Below are 20,258 nucleotides of genomic sequence, written 5' to 3' on the forward strand. Positions count from 1 at the left end.
TGGCCACTGTTTCACTTATACCCCCAAAAAACAGATAGCAAGTAGGCAACGACAACATTTAGACGGGCGTTCTGTGTCGCTGTTTGGCGGCTCAACAAATGATGCATTACTTACGGCTAAGCTCCACAGAACATGAACACCGTTCAAGGACGAGAAAAACTGCAATGCAAATACTAGAACGATTTACCTTTTCCAAAAATTGTTTTCAATACCCTACGTCACAAGTTGTGGGGTGAAACGGTTTTGTCGTTGTGTTTGTAACAGTAGAAAGAAGGTGAGGTAGGAATATTAATTCATAGGTATTTTGAAGTCATGTTTACTTTGGACGGATATAGAGGCCGACTGAAACTAGTTAACTTTTATGACGCAAGTACTGCTTGATGAGGTAAAGGCTCGTCTGAAAGTTGATCCACCACCGTGTCCTTTATGTTTCACTGTTGTATTAAATTCACAATCTAATTCCTTAACAGGGTTTTCTTGGGCTGATGCAGTCGTAATCCTGCTGACATTGACGAAAATGTCAACAGGATTACGACTGCACTGGTGGGGTCCTACGAAGATAGTTTCCTCTTCGGGAAAGGAAAGCAGCCCAAGAAAACCCCTGGATGACCGGGGAGATACGCAATGTTGGAAAAAAGGTCCGCAGACTTTTTAACAGAGCACTTCGTAAAACAGCAGAGTTTTGTTGGGACATGTACTACACACTGCTCAAGGAATACAATAAGCTTACCAGAGCGGCAAAAAGTGCCTCCTGGAAGCTGCGAACCGGTCGATAGCGTTAATGAAGCCGCCAAGATAAAAAAGTTTCTCCCAAAAACCCATGTCCAAACTGGAACTTTAGTAGACGACATGAAGTGAGAGCAGAGACAACGGAGGACATGTTGAGGCTTTTGATGAAAATCGACTTTCCACAGGATACGAAGGGACTCACGGATAAACCGGAATCTTGGAATTATAACGTTGATCGAAGATTTATAATTACGGAATTTATGGTGAAGGAATGCTTGAGGAGCTTCAAACCATTTAAGTCACCCGGATCTGATGGAATATTTCCGGCGTTACTACAGAAAGAGGCAGAATATCTGGCGCCTCATCTGGCCAATATTATTACAGCGTGCCTAGGACTTGCATATACTGTGGTGGTGGTGTTTATACCCAAGCCCGGCAAGGCAAGTTATGCGACACCAAAGGCCTGCAGACCCATAAGCCTTACCTCCTTTCTACTCAAAACCATGGAACGTATTGTGGACACCATGATGAAGAGTAGGACATCAAGCCCAATGCTCAAAATACAAACAGCATACTATGTCGTGCCCTGCACGATGTTGTGCATAAATTAGAAGAATCCTTCGTTGCCAAAATGGACACCCTGATAGGCGCTTATAACAATTGATCCAATCCTTAGACCAGTACCGGGTGGACCCGGTCCTTAGAGTCTGGATAAACCATATGCTAAGGAACAGGTGGATAAATTGTGTGTCCCATGGCATAGATATAAGGGAGAAAGTGGCTCAAGGCAAGCCACAGGGGGCATTTTATCGCCACTCCTATGAGTGACCACCATAAATGACCTGTTACGGATGCTGACTGAGGAGGGATTTTAACCCGTCTGCTAAGCAGACGATGTTATAATACTTCTAAGTGGTAAGGATCCGAACAAGCTATGCAAGGGTCTTGCATATGGCATATGACTGTGCTTGACCCAGAGGTCTCAATGTTAAACCAGAGAAGACTGAAATATGCCTGTTCACGAGAAAGACGAAGGTGGGGGAATTTAAAGCACCACGTCTCCTCAATAAGACGATGTGATCTTGGACAGGAAACTGAATGGAAGTGTCACATTCAGGAGCGTACTGAGAAGGCTCACAGATGTTGGGAACTATGTAGACTAGCCGTAGGCTCGAAGTGGGGCCTGAATCAGAGGATATTCCACTGCCTCTACAGGAGCGTGATTAGACCAATACTTACTTACACCTCAGTAGTTTGGTGGACTGCTACGGAGACAAAGTGCAACATAGGGACAACAGGTTCAGAGAACATGTCGTTTAGGGACAACAGGTTCAGAGAACATGTCGTTTAGGGACAACAGGTTCAGAGAACATGTCGTAACGATTAGGACAACACCCACTAGGGCACTAGAGACTATTCTATATATCCGACCCATTGACATACAGATTAAGTGTTAGGCAGCCATTGCAGCTATGAAACTTAAGGCGATGGGAGAATGGGTTGAGGATGGGAGCAGCTTATACCATCACGGTATAATCGAGGCGACGATAGGAAACCTGGAAGGAAGGCAAGAGGTTTCCGATCGGATACCTGAGATGAACCTTGAAGTCGAATGCGAGGCTCTGCTGCCAGCGGCATAGTTTTAAATTAACGGAGACCTAGAGTTGTCATCTGGAAGATCATGTTACACGAATGGATCAAAGCTAGAGGACAGAGTGGGCCTGGGGGTCTACATTGAGAACCCAGGGACTGCGATGTGTTTTAGACTGCCTGACCATAATATGGGCGGGGCGATCACGGAATGCTTGAGATGGTGTGTTGCTAACGCGATGTCGTCGAGTGTGAACATCTTTACGGACAGTAAAATGGCCATAAGGGCAATAACAAACAGGATGGTAAGGTCACGAACAGTATTGTAGTGTAAGAAGGCGATTAACGCCATCTCTGAGGATGGCAAAATCAGCATCGTTTGGGTGCCGGGCCATGACGGAGTAAGGAGGAATGAAAGGGCCAGAGGACTGTCGTCAATAAACTTCGTTAACCCGAAGCCTTTCGGGTCGACGCAGTCCGAGCTAAGGGAGTGGGTGATGATTGCGCATGCAACCCTGTTGAACAGCGAAACGGTCGGTAGAACGCTGAAAATCCTATGGGGGGATCCAGATCGTGAAAAGACGAGGCTATTACTGAAAGGAGGTAAGTGGGAGGTCAGTATATCTATTGGTATCATGACGGGACCTATAGGACTACGAGCTCACTTATGTAAAATCGGTGCGGCAAGTGTTAGAATGTGTAGGGGATGCGGGGAAGAGTCTAACAGATACCTGGGGACACAATACCAGATATGAACCGAACTTAGCTTTTCTTTTTCGAGGTTACTTTATAGTTTTAGAGCGCTCAACAGGCCGATTACTGGCTTAGGTGTATGTGTATAGTGGAATGGGGTAGATTAATATCTGCACCCTCTTTTCGACCTTACCTAACCTAACCCAAAATTCTCTAGTCAATGTTTTGACAATAGCGTCTATGAGGTGGGGGCATGTTGTTTTGGGAGATTTCCTGCCTTTCAGCTTAGACATTAGAACCGGGTATGCTTTCCTCCAGGGGTTTGAATCACCATCTTTGCAAATATTCTTGAAATAGTCAGATTTGTATTTGGAAATTGCTTTCTACAGTTCGCTTCTTGCTTGGTGATATTTTTTGTGTGGCATCTAGTCAATTTCTGCATCTTTGATATCGCCCTCCTCGCCTTGAGTTAATCTTCAAGTGGTGCTGCTATTTCGCTTTTCTACCAGTAGTGTTCTTTTCTACTATTTCTACTACTGCTACTTTTTCTACCATAACTGTTATGTCGTCCTCTTTAATAGTATATCTGCAAAATATTACTTCAAAGGATTCTAGATCGAACTTTTCTGCTGCCCTGGGTCTAAGTGTCAGTTCAGTAGTTCCTCTTTTGATTTCGAACTTTATAGCTTGATTGTCGCTGTGCGTGTAGTGTTTGCTCACTTGCCATTTCATGCTCGTTGCAAGGACGGAACTTACGAATTAAGGTCGATTATAATTCGGCACTTACTCTTCTAAAGTTACTCGTATCTCCAATATTTGCAGGGACTACATCTACCATTGCTAATGCAACCATTGAAATTCTGCCTTTTCATTTGTCCTCCAACTTCCCCAATCTGTTGCCCAGGCTTTGAAGTCTCCGCCTATAATTACAGGTCTTTGAAGACTGGCATCATTCACTATATTGTCAATGATTTATGCGAACTCGTCTAGTGGGATGTTGCTGCGCTTATTATTCGCAGCTAACCTTCATATCTGAAGGCCGTTCAGCCATCCGCCATCTGTTGACCCCGGTAGTAGCCTGAGCTTGGCCCTAGCTCTGTCTGTCTGACTGTCTATCCATCTGTCTGAATGTCTGTCCGTCTGTCCCTGAACTTATGCTCAGAATTTTTCTCCATCTCATAGCGCATTAGAGATTCGTTTAGCCTTAAATTCAGCTTCACTTTTAGTTGCTCTCCTTCTGCAATCGCACATTTGTGTGGTGGGTACCTTTGGGGGATAAGATGAAAAATTCGTTTGATTTTTTACATTCCCTTTCAAGGATCTTTCATATGGAGATTTTGTAACAAACATTTGTATTGTGTTGTTTTTGGTATTCGAGGGACCAATCTACTACCTGTTCCCAAACCATAAAAGGTGACACATGGTTGAATAACGCCAGGAGGGGGTCTACGTCAGAATTCGTAAAACTGCAATTGAAGTGAACTTTTAAGCAAATGGTAAGCTAAAGTTCAAGCAAATCGATAACAAATTTGCAAAATTAAATTTTTTAAAGCAGTCAATTTTTACTAACAAAGACCTGTACACCCACTTCTCAGTTTGGTCCTTAGAATACATGCAAGCCTCTCCACACTCTCCCTGTTTGGAAGCAATTTTATAAAAGTCTCTGTTTTTTCTTTTTGAGTTGCCTTGCATTTCTTGCTTCAATTTCAATTTCAATTTCTTTTGGTAAAGCGCGAAACAATTTCCTTCACTTAGGCAAAAGTTTGGTGCCAAACAACTGCAGACCCTGGCATTTGGCGTCTTTCTACCCTACATCACTACTGTAGTGATGTCTTTTTCTCGTATTGGTATTTGTCTTGAAAATTTTTACAGAAATTTATGCCAATTTCAGTTAGGGAAAGTAACGAAACTACAAAACTTGTTTACCATTGTGATGTGCTAATTTCACCATCAGCATGAAAATGCGACAATTCCTTTCCTTTTTTTGGTTTGTAGTTTTCGAAATTTTTGTTCCTTTTGCAAAACTTAACTGCAAATGAACATTTATTGACATAAGTTTTTCATTTTGCCAACAATGGGCAATGGGTAAACTTTGCAACTTTATTAATTTGAAATTTGTGTGTGCTCATCAACATACATTAAGAAATGAAAAAAAAAAAAATATCATTTTTTAAACCCCACAATATAAGATTACGAGGTTTAATGTAAGATTGTGGGGACCGATCGCCACGGGAAATGGGGTCCAACCCGCCTTGTCATATCGAGCATCACAGACACTCTGTATTTGCGCAAGAACCGGTGTCGTCCCTCCTCTCGCTTAGACTCTCCGCTCGATACCGCGGATTGTCCGCAACTGTCGTTGCAGCTACTCCGTATTGAGCAGTAATATCTTCTCATCCCCCATGGATTTTTCGCCGTCCTAACGACTGTTTCGCTGTTCCACAGGGTTGTATGCGCATTTGTCGCCCACAGCCTTAACTTGGACTGCGTCGACCTGAAAGGCTTCGGTTTAACCAAGTTTATTGACGGCAGTCCTCTTCCTCCTCCTCATTCCCCCTTACCCGTTATGGCCTGGCACCCAAACGATGGTGATTTCGCCATCCTCAGAGAAGGCGTTAATCTTCTTCTAACAATGCAACACTATTCGTGACTTTACCGTCCTGGTTGTTATTGCCTTTAAGGCAATTTTACCGTCTGTAAAGATGGTCACACTCGAAATCCTAGCGTTATCACCACACCACCTCACGCATTCCGTGATCTCCCGGATACGTTTGATTTGATTGCCTTAGACCGTGGAACATTCAGTCTAAATTTATTATTTAAGAAAATGACATATTTAAATTCTGCCTAAAATACTTATTTTTGCTTAATTTAGTTGGGTTTCGATATTCATATTTTGCTGCAATCCTTTAAGCGTCTTGTTTTGTTTCATATTTCGACTTTTATTGTGCTCCTAAAAGTGTGCTCCATATTTGTAACTGACAAATTATTTTAATCGAGTTATTGTCCTTCTTCAATTTCAGCGATATCAAACAGCGTAACACCGGTTATGGTTCGGCTACTTCAACTATGGCTAATTCAGCCAATCATATCACATACCCCAGCTCACCTTCATCTGCAACGAGTAACAACAACAATAACAATCCAGAAGGGGCCAAACCAAAATCGTCGGTATTCTGTTTACATGGTCAGCGTCACATAGAGGGTAAGTGGTTTAAATAACTGTCCAGCAAACCAAACCAAAAACACAAAAAAGAGATGTGATAAAAAAAACCAAAAAATGTGGAGAAAAATAACAATGTATGATGAATAACTATGCAAACCAACCATAGTGAATTGGACTGTCAGAGAAGTTAAAAATAAAATTCAAGAGCTTAAGTCATACACTGAGAAACTAGGGATGGAGGTATACGAAAAATAGTAGATGATTGAATTATATTTGAAGAATTAAGTTTGAGCTATTTGTGTAACTGACAAAAAGGGAAACCTCACACTTAAGCAAAACCAGAAAGGTTTGGCAATGTGCATAAATTGAAAAATTCTGGAAACATTTCCGTTATTTTTGATCTGATAGAGGTGTCTCTAATATTCTTTTTTTGGGTGTGTGTTAAGGTTTTTCTTATTAAAGCGCTTGACTTTGGGTTTCTATTGAGTTCAGGATCTGACTAATGGGGGTTGAAAGTTGACTCCTTGGACATGCAAACAACCAAAACTGCAGTTATACAAAACTGTCAACTTTGTAGCATTATTGGATAGATATTCTCTAAAAAAATCTGCATATATCAAGTACTTCATAATAAATGCGGACTACATTTTCTTGTTTTTGCAAAATTTCCTTGAGGTTCTACCGAATTTAATTATTGTGAATATATGTAACGCCCAAAAGCATGCTACATTGCTGTTCGTCAATAGAAAAAATATAGCATACAGTAAAGGCAAATTCAATTGCATTTTTTTGCATTACTGGATAGATATTATCTAAACAATATGTGCATGTATCTAGTACTTCATGATAAATGCGGTCTTCATTTTCTAGTTTTTGAAAAATTTCGATGAGGTCCTGGGTAATCAAATTATTGGTAATATATGTTGCGCCCAAATATATGCAATATTGCTGTACATCAATAGTAAAAATCTAGCATACAGTGAAGGCAAATTCAATTCTCGATATTTTACGTAATTATGTAAAATTGTTTCCATATCACTTTTTCTCAGTGTATTTATTCAAATTTGTTACAAAAATGCATACAATATTTAGAATTGTATATTTTTTTTTGTTTTTTACACATTCAGAGATTTATGATACTTTTCGGTCTGATGCACTGAAGTGAGTGCTGCAGGTTTTGTTCCTTGCATTTTTTCACTTCCCTTTTTTTGTGCGGGTCTCGGCCATAGCAATTTCACCGAAATTCATGTGATGAGTGAAATATGTTGACATGATAAAGTTTCAAAAGTGTTTTTGTCGTTGTTGCTTTGCCATGACTTCTGTACGTAAAGAGAGGTTTATGATTTTGCCGGACATCATAAAAATAAGTACAATTTTTAATTTATTTCTCATCAAAAAGGTTTCACTGTTCTATCCGCGGATGGTTGCGTAGAGCTTGAATGCGGTTCATGCAAATGATGGTGAAGGCTATGATGATGCAGAGGTCTGATGATTGCGCCAAACCAATTCTGTTTTAAAACTCAATTTTAGTTTTTAATTAAAAAGTCCAGGGATTATGGATTGGCCGCACCATCCATTTTTTTTCTGCCGCATTTCTCTCACAGCTTAAAAATGTCCCTAAATTTGTTGTTGCTGTTTTAATGTTTGGCATGGCAAATGTTGGCGAATTTGTTTGCTACCATAGATGATGTCCTGGCCGCAGGTTTGAATTCGATGATGGTTAGACACGCAATATGCTTTACTTGACTTTGTTTCGCTTTGGTTTGTGCCTCCCGTTACATTTCTGAATAAAAAAACATGCCTTCGGTTGTAGGTCTCGTTTGTCTATGAGCCCTTGCGAATATTTGCCTTGGAAACTGCTCACATTTAAGTTCGCTGTGTTTTATTTTGAAATGGCGGAACCAATTTAGTTATTTAAAAAAAAAGTTGGCAGATTGAAGAGGAATTCTGGGCAATATAGAACCGGGAAATTGGTTTAAATGACAGCAATAACTAAATATGGTTCGATCCAGTTTGGTTTGGAGCCTAGAGCAATTCACAGAAGTACTGATAGAAAGAAAAAGAGGACGATTGAAGGAAGGTCGGACAGAAGGACAGACAGAAGGATGTACAGAAGATTGGACAAAGGGACGAATAGAAGGACGGACAGAAGGACGGACATGTAGATAGATAAACAGACGGACGGACGTACTGACATACTTTCAGACCGACGGACAAACACATTGAAATCGTTCAATCATCTTGCCACGATAAATATATGTCTATATACTTTGTATTGTGGAAAGTGGATACTTCGATGCGTTGCAAACGGTAAACAATATGAATATACCCCTCTACATATGGTGGTGAGTATACAAATAAAGTAAAACCTTGGGCTTAAAAATAGAAAAAAGTGAGATTAGGTTAAGGTTGAATTAGTAGCCCACCATGAAAGGTAAGTTCGCTGGGAGACCAGTCTAGCTCATTGTGATACGCTTGTGGGAAGAAGAAGTGTGGCTGCAAAGCTAAAGAACCGTGTAAAATATAGGAACAAAAAAAGGAAATTACAAGTATAGAGTCGGGGGTAAGCGCTAGAGGTGGTAAACTACCGAAAACAAATAAAAGCGGGATAAGTTTGCCCAGACCTAATCTTATATACCCTTCCTCTCCACCTGCTAAGAATCGCATCGCACATTTGTTAGAAGTCATACCAAAACAGCTCAAACAAAATTTCGACCAAATTGGATAATAATTGCGCCCTCTAGAGCCCCAGGAAGTTAAGATCTAAGATCGGTTTATATGGCAGCTATGTCAGGTTATGAAACGATTTTGACCATATTTAGCACAGTTGTTGAAAGTTATGACAGAACACTTCAAGCAAAACTTCAGACAAATCGAAAAAAATCAGGACTGCTGCAACGGCAGTCGCGAACAATTAGCGGTATTGAGCGGAGAGTTTCAGTGAGAGGCCGGGCGGCACCTGCTCTTGCATAAGCACTGAATGCCTATGATGCTCCATATGACAAGGCGAGTAAGGTTAGGTAAGGTATGGTTAAGAAGAGGCTGCGGATATTAATCCGACCGATGCCACTATGAACATACACCTAAGCCAGTAATCGGCTTGTTGTGCTCTCTAAAAACTAAAAATTATCTCGAAAAAGCTTTTTTAATTATAAATTCTGTGCTAGTTACAAAATTCTTAATTGTTTCCATACCACTCCCCTAAGTTGGTGTCCGTACCTAAGTACCGGTGTCTTTTAGCCGCGAAAGCCGGACAATGACATAGGAAATGCTCCAACGTCTCATCCCACATGCCCTACACATGCTATCACTTGCCGCACCGATTTTGTCTTCTCACGATCTGGATCTTCCCATAGGATTTTCGGCGTCCTACCGACTATTTCGCTGTTGCACAGGGTTACATGCAAATTCATCGCCAACGCCTTTGACTCGAACTGCCTCGATCCGAAAGGCTTCGGGTTAACCAAGTTTATTGTTGGCAGTTCTCTGGCCTTCACTGCCAAATTGTCTGCTTTCTCATTCCCTCTGTCTCCGCTGTGGCCTGGCACATAAAACAAGCGGATCGTGCTACCCTCAGAGAAGACGTTAATCTCCTTACGTACCATGATTGTTCATGATTTTACCGTCCTGGTTGTTATCGCCCTTATGGCCTGTTTACTGTCTGTAAAGATGTTAATACTCGACGTCCTCGCGTTAACACCTCAAACATTCAGTAATCGCCCGGATCTCCGCCTGCAGGACCGTATTATGGTCAGGCAATCTAAAACAGATCTCAGTCCTTTGGATTCTCAATGTAGACCATCAGGCTCACTCTGTCTTCTAGCTTTGATCCATCCAATTGTCAATCTTCCAGATGGCAATACTAGGGTTCCGTCAGTCCAAGAGTATGCCCCGGCCAGCAGTGCCTCACACTCGACCTCAAATGTCGTCTCAGGTATCCGATCAGAAACCTCTTCCCTTCCTATCGTCGCCTAGATTACACCGCGAAAGTATGAGCTGCTCCCATCCTCCTTACGCCTTAAGTCTCATAAACGCAGTGGCTGCCCACACTTAATTTGTATGTCTATCGGTCGGATATCTATAACAGAATAGAATAAAGTCTTCAGTGCCCTAGTGGGGCACTGACTCTTTCTCTGAACCTGTTGTATGGTCCTTATGTTGCACTTTTCGTTCATAGCAGTCCACCAAAACTACTGAGGTTCAATAAAGTATCTACACTCTACTGTAGAGCCAGTGGACTATCCTCGGATTCAGGCCCCATTTCAAGCCTACGGCCCGTCTACATAGTGCCCAACATCTGTGATCCTTCTTAGTACTCTCCTGAATGTAACACTTTCGATTAAGTTTCCTGTCCAAGATCACTCCTAAGTATTTGCACTTGTCAGATAGACGATTTCTCGCCACCTTTAAATAACCGCGATGTTACCACGGCGATCGGTCCTTTGGACCGGAACGAGCTTGCTTACCTATGGGAGCATGACGAGTATCACCTCCCCCATGACGAGAATAGCCAAAAATGGCTACAACAACAACAAGCCCTTTCTGGGGCTTTTTGTATGCTAGTCTTCTCGTTTTCCTTAGTAATAGGTGTCCAGGAACTCAAAATATCACTTTTTGTGAGACCGGAGTCCTTTCAGTGATATTGAGCACTCCACCACTTCCATCTCACTGTTTCTCGAACCCAAGACTATGAGTGCCGCTGCTATAGTTTTGGTTCCGACCTTTGGCTGAAAGACCGTACAGCCTTTCACCCGCTCCATTGACCGAAGTCGAAAGTCATGGAGTATACCCGCAATCCAGTCTCTGTTTCCATCTTAGAGCCATCTGTAAAGACTGTCTCATTCTCTTCGAAAACATTCACCAACCACTCCTCCCTCTCGGAGAAAGCTAAACCCCAAGATCATTTCTCGTATCGGTCTCTGTGCCAGGAAGTATGAGACCCTCCTCAGTCTCCCCACCGCATTCATGGTGTTGTTGTTGTTGTAGCCACATGTCTGAATGTGGAGATGGCGATCCACATCTAGCTCCTATAGGTGAGCAAGCTCGTTCCGGTCCAAAGGACCGATCGCCGCGGTATCATCATGGCCATTGGTTATTTAAAGGCGCCAACAACTCGCCTTGGCATATCGAGCATCATAGGCACTCAGTATTTATGCAAAAGCCGGCGCGACCCGGTCTCTCACTGAGAATCTCCGCTCCATACTGCTGATTGTCCGCGACTGCAATTGCAGCAACACCGTATGGACCATTCCACTATCCGCAGCGTGTGGACGCGCCCAGAAGCTCGGAGCTAAACTTTTCGTGATAACAATGGACACAACACAGATCGGAGCCCAAAGTTCCAGCCTGTGTGGTGCTCATTGTTATCCCGTGCCCGGGACCGCATTCATAGTATCCAGAAGCGAAAAGTGGCCTTATACACTCCCCTTCAGCAGGCCAAGTTCTTTCAGCCAAAGCGCAACCTTGGCATTTTTCCCAATATAGTCTTCAATAGGGTACAGCATTATTTCCAAGCTTGTATGCAAATACTGACCAACGCAGGTCAATATTTGCACCTTTTAGAATTTCTTGTTGCAAGTCCTTTATTCTATAGCCTTCTACTACCATACTAGTGCCTCATTAAGTAAATCACCTTTAAGCAAACAACCCTCCCCCCACTCTCTACTGAACATCCTTCTGCGGAAGTAGAAGGCGCATAGCGCTTCATTCCTCCGTATTTTCTCCTCTTCCACGACAGTTTTGAATCGAGTACATACTAGTCGTACGGATTTTGACTCTTTCGACAACTGCATTGTGACGCCGTCCAAAAACGGGAGTCTTGAATCCGTCATTTTATATCTCCGAGCGAAGAGGACCAACACTGTCTACTCCAGGTTCGTCCTTAACTCATTTTTCGTAGCCCAGCTCGACGGTCTCCCCAGTGACATTTCCATGATCTCATTGATCGTGGAGAGAAATTTGCCTGGCATGAGTAGCACGAAGTCGGCATGAGTAACTCAAGAGACTCCTGCAGTATCGCTCACCGGGATGACTCCTGCCTGGTCTCTACCGTTTTCTGTCTGATCTCGGTGTAAGTTCCGTCCCCCCTCCTCTGAGAACTAGATGTGCTGGGATCCTTCGAGAGAATTTTGCGTAATAATCACCGTAGCGCAGAGGTTAGCATGCCCGCCTATGACTCTGAGCACCTGGGTTCGAATCCTTGCGAGACCAACCGAAAAAAATTTTCAGCGGTGGTTTTCCCCTCCTAATGCTGCCAACGTTTGTGAGGTACTATGCCATGTAAAACTTCTCTCCGGTGTCGCACTGTGGCACGCCGTTCGGACCCGGCTATAAAAAGGAGGCCCCTCATTATTGAGCTAAAACTTGAATCGGACTGCACTCATTGATATGTGAGAAGTTTGCCCCTGTTCTTTAGTGGAATGTTCATGAGCAAAATTTGCAAATAAAGGGTGATTTTTTTGAGGTTAGGATTTTCATGCATTAGTATTTGACAGATCACGTGGGATTTCAGACATGGTGTCAAAGAGAAAGATGCTCAGTATGCTTTGACATTTCATCATGAATAGACTTACTAACGAGCAACGCTTGCAAATCATTGAATTTTATTACCAAAATCAGTGTTCGGTTCGAAATGTGTTCATTCACCGTAACGTTGCGTCCAACAGCATCTTTGAAAAAATACGGTCCAATGATTCCACCAGCGTACAAACCACACCAAACAGTGCATTTTTCGGGATGCATGGGCAGTTCTTGAACGGCTTCTAGTTGCTCTTCACTCCAAATGCGGCAATTTTGCTTATTTACGTAGCCATTAAACCAGAAATGAGCCTCATCGCTGAACAAAATTTGTCAAAATTTGAACACATTTCGAACCGAACACTGATTTTGGTAATAAAATTCAATGATTTGCAAGCGTTGCTCGTTAGTAAGTCTATTCATGATGAAATGTCAAAGCATACTGAGCATCTTTCTCTTTTACACCATGTCTGAAATCCCACGTGATCTGTCAAATACTAATGCATGAAAATCCTAACCTCAAAAAAATCACCCTTTATTTACATGCTTCACTCGTGCCTTCTATCAGTAGTTCCACCATGTCCTGTTTGATCTAGGTGTAAGTTCCGTCCCCCCTCCTGTGAGAGCTTGGTGTGCTGTGATCCTTCGAGAGCATTTTGCGCAACCTATATGCCTCACTAGTACCCTCTTATTCTCCACAGAGTTTCGCCCGGGAACTCCTCTTCGCTTTCCTCGTCTCCTTTTCAGATCTGCTCAGGACCCTAGGATATTCCCCCAGTCCTCTGCTGCGTTCTCTCGTTTCTCCCAGTTACAGAAGCTCCTGTTTTTCATCGTGAGTACCTTTACCTCTGAAGACCGCCGAGATTGATTCGTCCAACGCTAAGGTATCATACGAAGACCCACTGCGGACTACAGTATTCTTGCCCCTGATATAGGCCTTCCAGGGGACCCCAGCCTTTGCATATGTTCCCTGAATCTATTCCAGTTAGACTGTCTCGGGTTTCTGTACAACCTCCCACTTCCTATCTTGTGCACAAGTCAAGAGTTCTTCGGCTGTAAGACACGCAAACCCCCAAAGAGAAAAGAGTGGCTTTGTGAGCTTGTCTTTCCTTTTCTATGACATCATGACCTAAACTCATACATCTGGCAACACTGTATGTTGCAGCAATAAGAAATTACTTAAGCAAATAACAAATCCTAAACTGATTTACATTTAAAGTATTTTATTCGCTAAGTTTGTGCGAAAAAGTTGGCTTTAGTCGCCAGTACAAGGCTGTCCAGTTTGGCTCCGAAGCCTTAGCATCGCTGCCTGCCCACTTTGTTAATGTGGAAACAAATTATTTGTAAATTTTGCCAAAAGCATGTTGAAAGCCATTCTTTTGTTTTTGTTTTTTTGTTTTGAGTAAAATCTTCTTAAACGTTTACGCATTTTTAAGAGTTTTGGAAGGGAAATATTTCAGATATTTTTTGGTGTGTTAGTTGTTCGAAGGTTTTCTTCTACTTGCCTTCTGTAAATGAAAAATGACGATGATGATGGTGATGACGACCATGAACATTTTATCAGACATGGTAGTTTTATTTAGCGGAAAATCGTTATGACCATTACTGAGGCCAAGATGAGGGGCTGGGGGCTTAGTTAGTGACAAGTTGCACATAGAGAGCCATACGTATGTATGATTCTTTTTTTGCCACGTCATGCCGTTTCATTTTGGGTTTGTCCGTTTTTTTTGTTGTTGTTGTATATATTTTGCTGGCCATAAATATAAATTTTCATTTTTGCTACAATCAACTCTCCAACTGGTATGTCATCAGTTAGTAATTTTTGTAGTGACGCTGCCAGAAAGTACCTCCCATACACTTGGTGGCTCTTTTTGTCTGTCTGGTGTGCTGTCCTCCTCCAATGTTAGCCAAATGTGTGGCCACATGTCCCGACGACATGCGAGTATTCCCTTAGCAAAAGGCTAAAAACTAAATGGACATGGACATGATGCATTCACAACCAAATAACCATCATCCCGATTGTATGTTCTTTTACCATTCTCCGCCAGCCACTCTCCCCATCCCTCCCATTGGTAGTGACCATCAGAGTGACAGTGGATTGAGCAGAAGTATGTAATAAATGTTCCATTTACCCTCACACAGACAGCTAATCTAAAGTTATGTTTTTTGAATGATGAAAAAATAGCCATGCCATTCAAAGGAGGAGGTAGCGAGGTAGATAGAGCAAAAGGGACTCCTTGTAAGGGGTTAAAATTTCATGCTGGTTGTCTCACCCCCTTTTGCAACTTTGGAAAGTAGCAAAGAATAATGTTGGCAGAAACATTTCGAATCATTTTTGAACATTCATTTATATGACCGATGGCCAGAAGGACTACCCAGACCAGACCCATCAGTATGGGCCTTGGTGGAGCAACTATGGTTATGTGTAATAGTTTGCAGTATAAATGGTAGCCTGCATCCATGTTCATGTCCATGTGGAGCAAATGCAACTCTGCGTATCTTGTTCCGCATTCGCTCAGACGCAGCACACTTTAATGCATAGTAGTTTGTATTCATCATTTACTCCATGATTCATTTAATGATTATATATATTTATCTGTTCCAGGCCATGTCCTTTGCTGCCCAGACATAAGGGTGTAACGAAGAAAAACCAAATTTGAAATTAAGTTGAAAAAAAAAGTTGGGGAAACTTCTTTGCGCTTCTTAACGAACATTTTAAAATTTTTATTTTTGAAAAAATTCTTTTTTTTTCCTATTTAATTTTGGTTGTTTCATTTTGTTGTTAGATTTATTTGTCCAACTGAAATCAATAGTTAGAGTTTAAGTTAGAGATAATAGCTGTTGAGGTTTACCTTTCTTACTGCGCTCAAAGAATGGTGTCCTGATATGATTCAATGTCCATTTCAAAAAGGCATGCTTCTACAATTGTACAGCTCACTAATTAGTGAGTAGTTGGAAGCATGTAATCTTTTTTGGGGCTGATTGGACTGATGAGATGCCTTAGTCGGCATTGAAATCGTGATCTCCATAGCCCGCTGTATACTTTGCAACACACCACATATGCCTTAACTTTTTTAAAAGTTTCTTTAAAAAATGTTGAAAGACAAATTTGAAAACATTTTGTACAAAAGTCGTATAGTCAAGTGGACTCCATCTACAGTTGGCAAAATATCGATGACACTATCAATACTATCAATACTATCGATATTTTGGTTTTTGGCTGAATATCGGTCGATATTTTTCCTATCGATACTATCGGCAAAATTAAATTTTTTGCAAAATTGAAAAAATAAGCAAAAAGACACTGAATGTGTTATTTAAGATACATAACGCCTATAGAGGGCGCAATTTTATTTGGATTGAGCTTAAATTTTGTACTATGATTTCCCTCATGACTTCCAACTGGCTTTATTAAATTTGGTTTTATTCGGTTTGGGCATTGATATTGCTTCTATATAAATCGATATCTTGATTTTGATTTCTCATTTCCATTTGAATTATAGATGATGGGAAATTTACGAATTGACGTTTTTATCTATGCTATCGGTATTTTTTATTAGAAATATTGAAAATATCGAATGTTGCATTTATCGATAGTTTGCTCTAGCTCTAGCTCCTACTGCCTTGTGTTAAAATTTTGGGAAAAAATTAGTGGGAAAAATTAGAGTTGTGTTAGGCCCTTCCACAACCTTTTTTAATTTTGCCAAAATCGGTTCAGTTTGGGATATAATTGTCATATAGACCGATCTCTCGATTTAAGGTTTTGGACCAATAAAATGGCGCATTTATTGTCCGATTTCGCCAAAATTTGGAACAGAAGTTGTGTTAGGCCTCTCGACAACTTTCTTTAATTTTGGCCCAGATCGGTCCAGATTTGGATATAGCTGCCATATAGACCGATCTCTCGATTTATGGTTTTGGGGCCATAAAAGGCGCAATTATTGTCCGCTTTCTCCGAAATTTGAGATAGTGAGTTGTGTTAGGTCCCTCGACATACTTCTGCAAAATGGCACAGATGGGTCCAGATTTGGATATAGCTGCCATATAGACCGATCTCTCGATTTAAGGTTTTGGACCCATAAAAGGCATTTATTGTGCGATTTTGCCGAAATTTGGGACCGTGAGTTGTGTTAGACTCTTCGACAACACTCTTTAATTTGGCCTAGATCGGTTGAAATTTGGATATTTTGTTCTTTTTTATAGCTATATGGTAGCTTATAGCTATAAAAAAGAACAAAATGTCCATACAATTTTTCCAAAAATAAATATTAACTGTTGCAAAAAAGGAATAACTTTTTTGGGCTTCTTAAAAAATTTTTCTTAAACGAAAATATTGAAAACTTTTCTCATAAGAGTCGTTTAAGCCAAATAGCCCCTACAGCCTTGGTGTTCTTAAGCCGGGATACTTCTTCTCTTACCCCGCTTCGTCGCTGCCATTATCGGATATCAGCTGTAAGGATATAAGTTATTTCCTTAGATAGATGTTAAACAGTGCCGGAGATATCACCCCGCCTTGGGGAACTTCCTGTTTCACTCTATGGTGCTTTGACTTCTTATCCCTAAATTCCACAAATGACTGGCGACCACACAGATAATTCGCTACCCAGCGTTTAAGGCCTGGCTGTAGGGACGTGTTGGCGTTGTTCTCAAATAGTTTGGCATGGCTGACCACGAGGACTTTCCTATCACATGGCCTGGATTGATTGAAGCCACGGCAAATGTGTGCGGTGATGGCATGCAAAGCTGTTGTTGTGCTATGCAGTCTTTGAAATCTATATTGATGCTAGGCGATTGGAAATTCTCCTACGAGACACGGGAGGAGTAATGCCTCAAGCGTCTTTGCCACTGGTGAGAGAAAGGAGATCGGTCTGTATGACTCCCCCAAAAGTCGTGTCCTTTCCAGGCTTCAGTAGCGGGATCACTATGTCCATTTTCCAGACATCGGGAACAATGAGAGTGTTCAATGAGGACAGTAGTAAGGTACTCAACTCCAGGTAAATCATAATTCTTCAACATTAATGTAGGGATTCCGTTGGGGCCCAACTCCTTGGATGATTTGGCGCCACGGATGACATTCGTAACTTCGCCCACGGTAAATTGTGATGGCTGCCCATCGGCTCGGAGACCACGAATACGGTGAATGGCTCTCCTCTCTCTCACCTGTCACTCTCGGGATGTACAATAAATTGACGGTTAAACAACCTAGCGCATCTCTTCGGATCAGTCACGGTTACTTCGACAAAAGTGACAAAGGTCCTGTCATCCCGTCTACCGGGGTTTGAGAGTGAGAGTGACAGCAGACGACAGCTTGTCTAAACCGGTGCCTAACTTACGTTGATCCAAGTTTTCCAGCCACAAATTCCGCTTATCTTCGTTGACTACCCTGTTTATTTCCAGATTCAGCTCGCTGCTTCTGGGGCTAGTGGGGTCCATACAACGAATCCCATCACTCTCGTCTGCGAGTACCACTGCATGCGCCGGGAAATTAGGCCACACTTGGGGTATTCGACCGGCTGGTGTAAAGCGAGCGGCTGCTGCGTTAATGATGTCTCGGAATTTCCTCTCGGCAACTAGCACATCCGAGGGGAGTGGTAGTTCACTGAAGCGGCGATTGGTCTACTATTTGAAGCCAGCCCAATCGGCCTTCTTCTGATTGATAAATGTCCGTTGCTCAAATGTTTATTCGTTACAGCCCGATATTGCTTTCTGGTCTTCTGTTTCACACATTTACACACACTTATATTGTGCCCTGTTCCCAATACAGATATGTTACCATCGTTAGTTTGCCTTTTTTTTGTTATTAAGCCTTCATTTGTACTTCTTCTCTTTGGCTGGAAAAGGGACATGGATACTTGGAGCATTGGAAAAAAAAAGTCGAAGGAAAAAAGGATTCCAAGTTATAAATCGTAATGAAATGGTCGTAATTTATAATTTAACATGGTCACATAGCACATCATTTCTGTTTAAGCATTTGTGCCTTGCCCCATAGGCAGCGATTGTCAAAGGAGTAGGTCCAAAGTCTAGGGCAAGCCTGGAATGGAGAACCATTTTCTAGGCAGCATGAGGTACATTATGATTGAGCTATGTAGCTGTCCGAGGCTGTTTGGGGTACCCCAAAACTTATTTGGCTGGAAAATTGAACAAGTTTGTAAATAAATTTCCATTGGTAAATTGTCATTTTGGTATTTAAAATAAAAATAAATCATTTGGTTACAAAAAAGCAGAAGATGCAGAGAATTCCACAAAAATATTTTATTGGAATTTCTGCAAACTCTGCAACATGTTGCATGGATTTTTTGTTGTTCCTTTTTTATTAGATATCAATGCTTGTTTTATTTTTGTTTTTAATATTTCAAATGAAATGGGCATTTGGTAAACTCTTTTTGGCAATAATGGCTTGAATGCAATTTATTGCCAAAAATGTTTGTGATGGTTCCATAAATTTTACTATATCTTCACTTAGAACTGAATTAGTTCATTTTTATGGAATAATGGCAACAACAAAAAAATTGGTTTCAAAAATATTTGCATATAAACCATTAATAAACTTTTTTTTTGTAGGCTATGGTCATTAGATGAAATTTGAGTTTATTTTGTGAGAACAAAAAAATTATTTTTTTACGATAAGAGGCTTATTTGAGTTTATTTTGAAATTTGCTAACAGGAAATCGTTTTAAATGAGTTGCATTTTATGCAAAGCTTTAACAAAATTTTATTATATATAAGACAAAACATAACTAACTGCAATGAAATTTGAAGCAGAGTTGTTTTTCATGTGGAGCGATATACAAAATTACGTTATTAAAAAAGCACTGAAAAAACCAAGGCAAATTTTTGAAATTTTAAAATTAAACAATTCATACCTCGTTAACGGTACCAATGGCATGGTACATTTATGCCATCGTGTACATCTCGCCTAGATCTTTCTCCATAGTCTCAAATCATGCAAATCGGTTGGGGAGATCAAAAGTTATGGCTTCCCAGAAGGTTGGATAGGTCAAAAGTGGCTAATTTCGATAGCCTGTATTAAATATATGGACAAACAGCAGCACATTCCTGAAAGCCTATATCCTCCTCTGCAAAGTCTAGAACATTTTGTTAAAAATTGTTAAAAATTGTTAAAAATTGTTAGACATGTTTCTAATTTTTTTTGTTGTTTCGGCCCACTGTGTAACGTTTTAATCCATTATATGATCAATATTTATGGTGTTGGTTATACAAACTTCAGTTCCACCAAACTTAATACGTTTTCTCTTGTTTTATTAATTTTTGTCTATTTATTTTATATTTTTCTACCCTTCGTAGTAGCTTTGCCATTTGGTTAGTAGAAACTTGAAATATTGGCTAAAGATCCAATAAAGATCTTTGGCCAGACGATTTAGCCATGTCCGTCCGTCCGTCTGTCTGTTGAAATCGCGCTAGAGTCTTTAAAAATAGAGATATTGAGCTAAAACTATGCACAGATTCTTTTTTTGTACATAAGCAGGTGAAGTTCGAAGACGGGCAATATCGGACTATATCTTGCTGTAGCCCCCCATATAGACCGATCCACCGATTTAGGGTC

At 41.1% G+C, this 20,258-nt stretch overlaps 1 protein-coding gene across 2 annotated transcripts in view; it reads left to right on the forward strand.

Moving 5' to 3' along the window:
- The window catches only part of LOC106092867 (proton-coupled zinc antiporter SLC30A2), a 181,932-nt gene that overhangs the window by 26,793 nt on the left and 134,881 nt on the right, over positions 1 to 20,258 (forward strand). For both annotated transcript variants that reach the window (XM_059364799.1, XM_059364798.1), the window contains exon 2: positions 6,036 to 6,217. In XM_059364799.1, coding sequence (XP_059220782.1) covers positions 6,036 to 6,217 — 182 coding nt within the window. The remainder of the gene's footprint in view (positions 1 to 6,035; positions 6,218 to 20,258) is intronic.

This window comes from Stomoxys calcitrans, chromosome 3 (assembly GCF_963082655.1).
Source record: "Stomoxys calcitrans chromosome 3, idStoCalc2.1, whole genome shotgun sequence".
NCBI lineage: Eukaryota > Metazoa > Arthropoda > Insecta > Diptera > Muscidae > Stomoxys > Stomoxys calcitrans.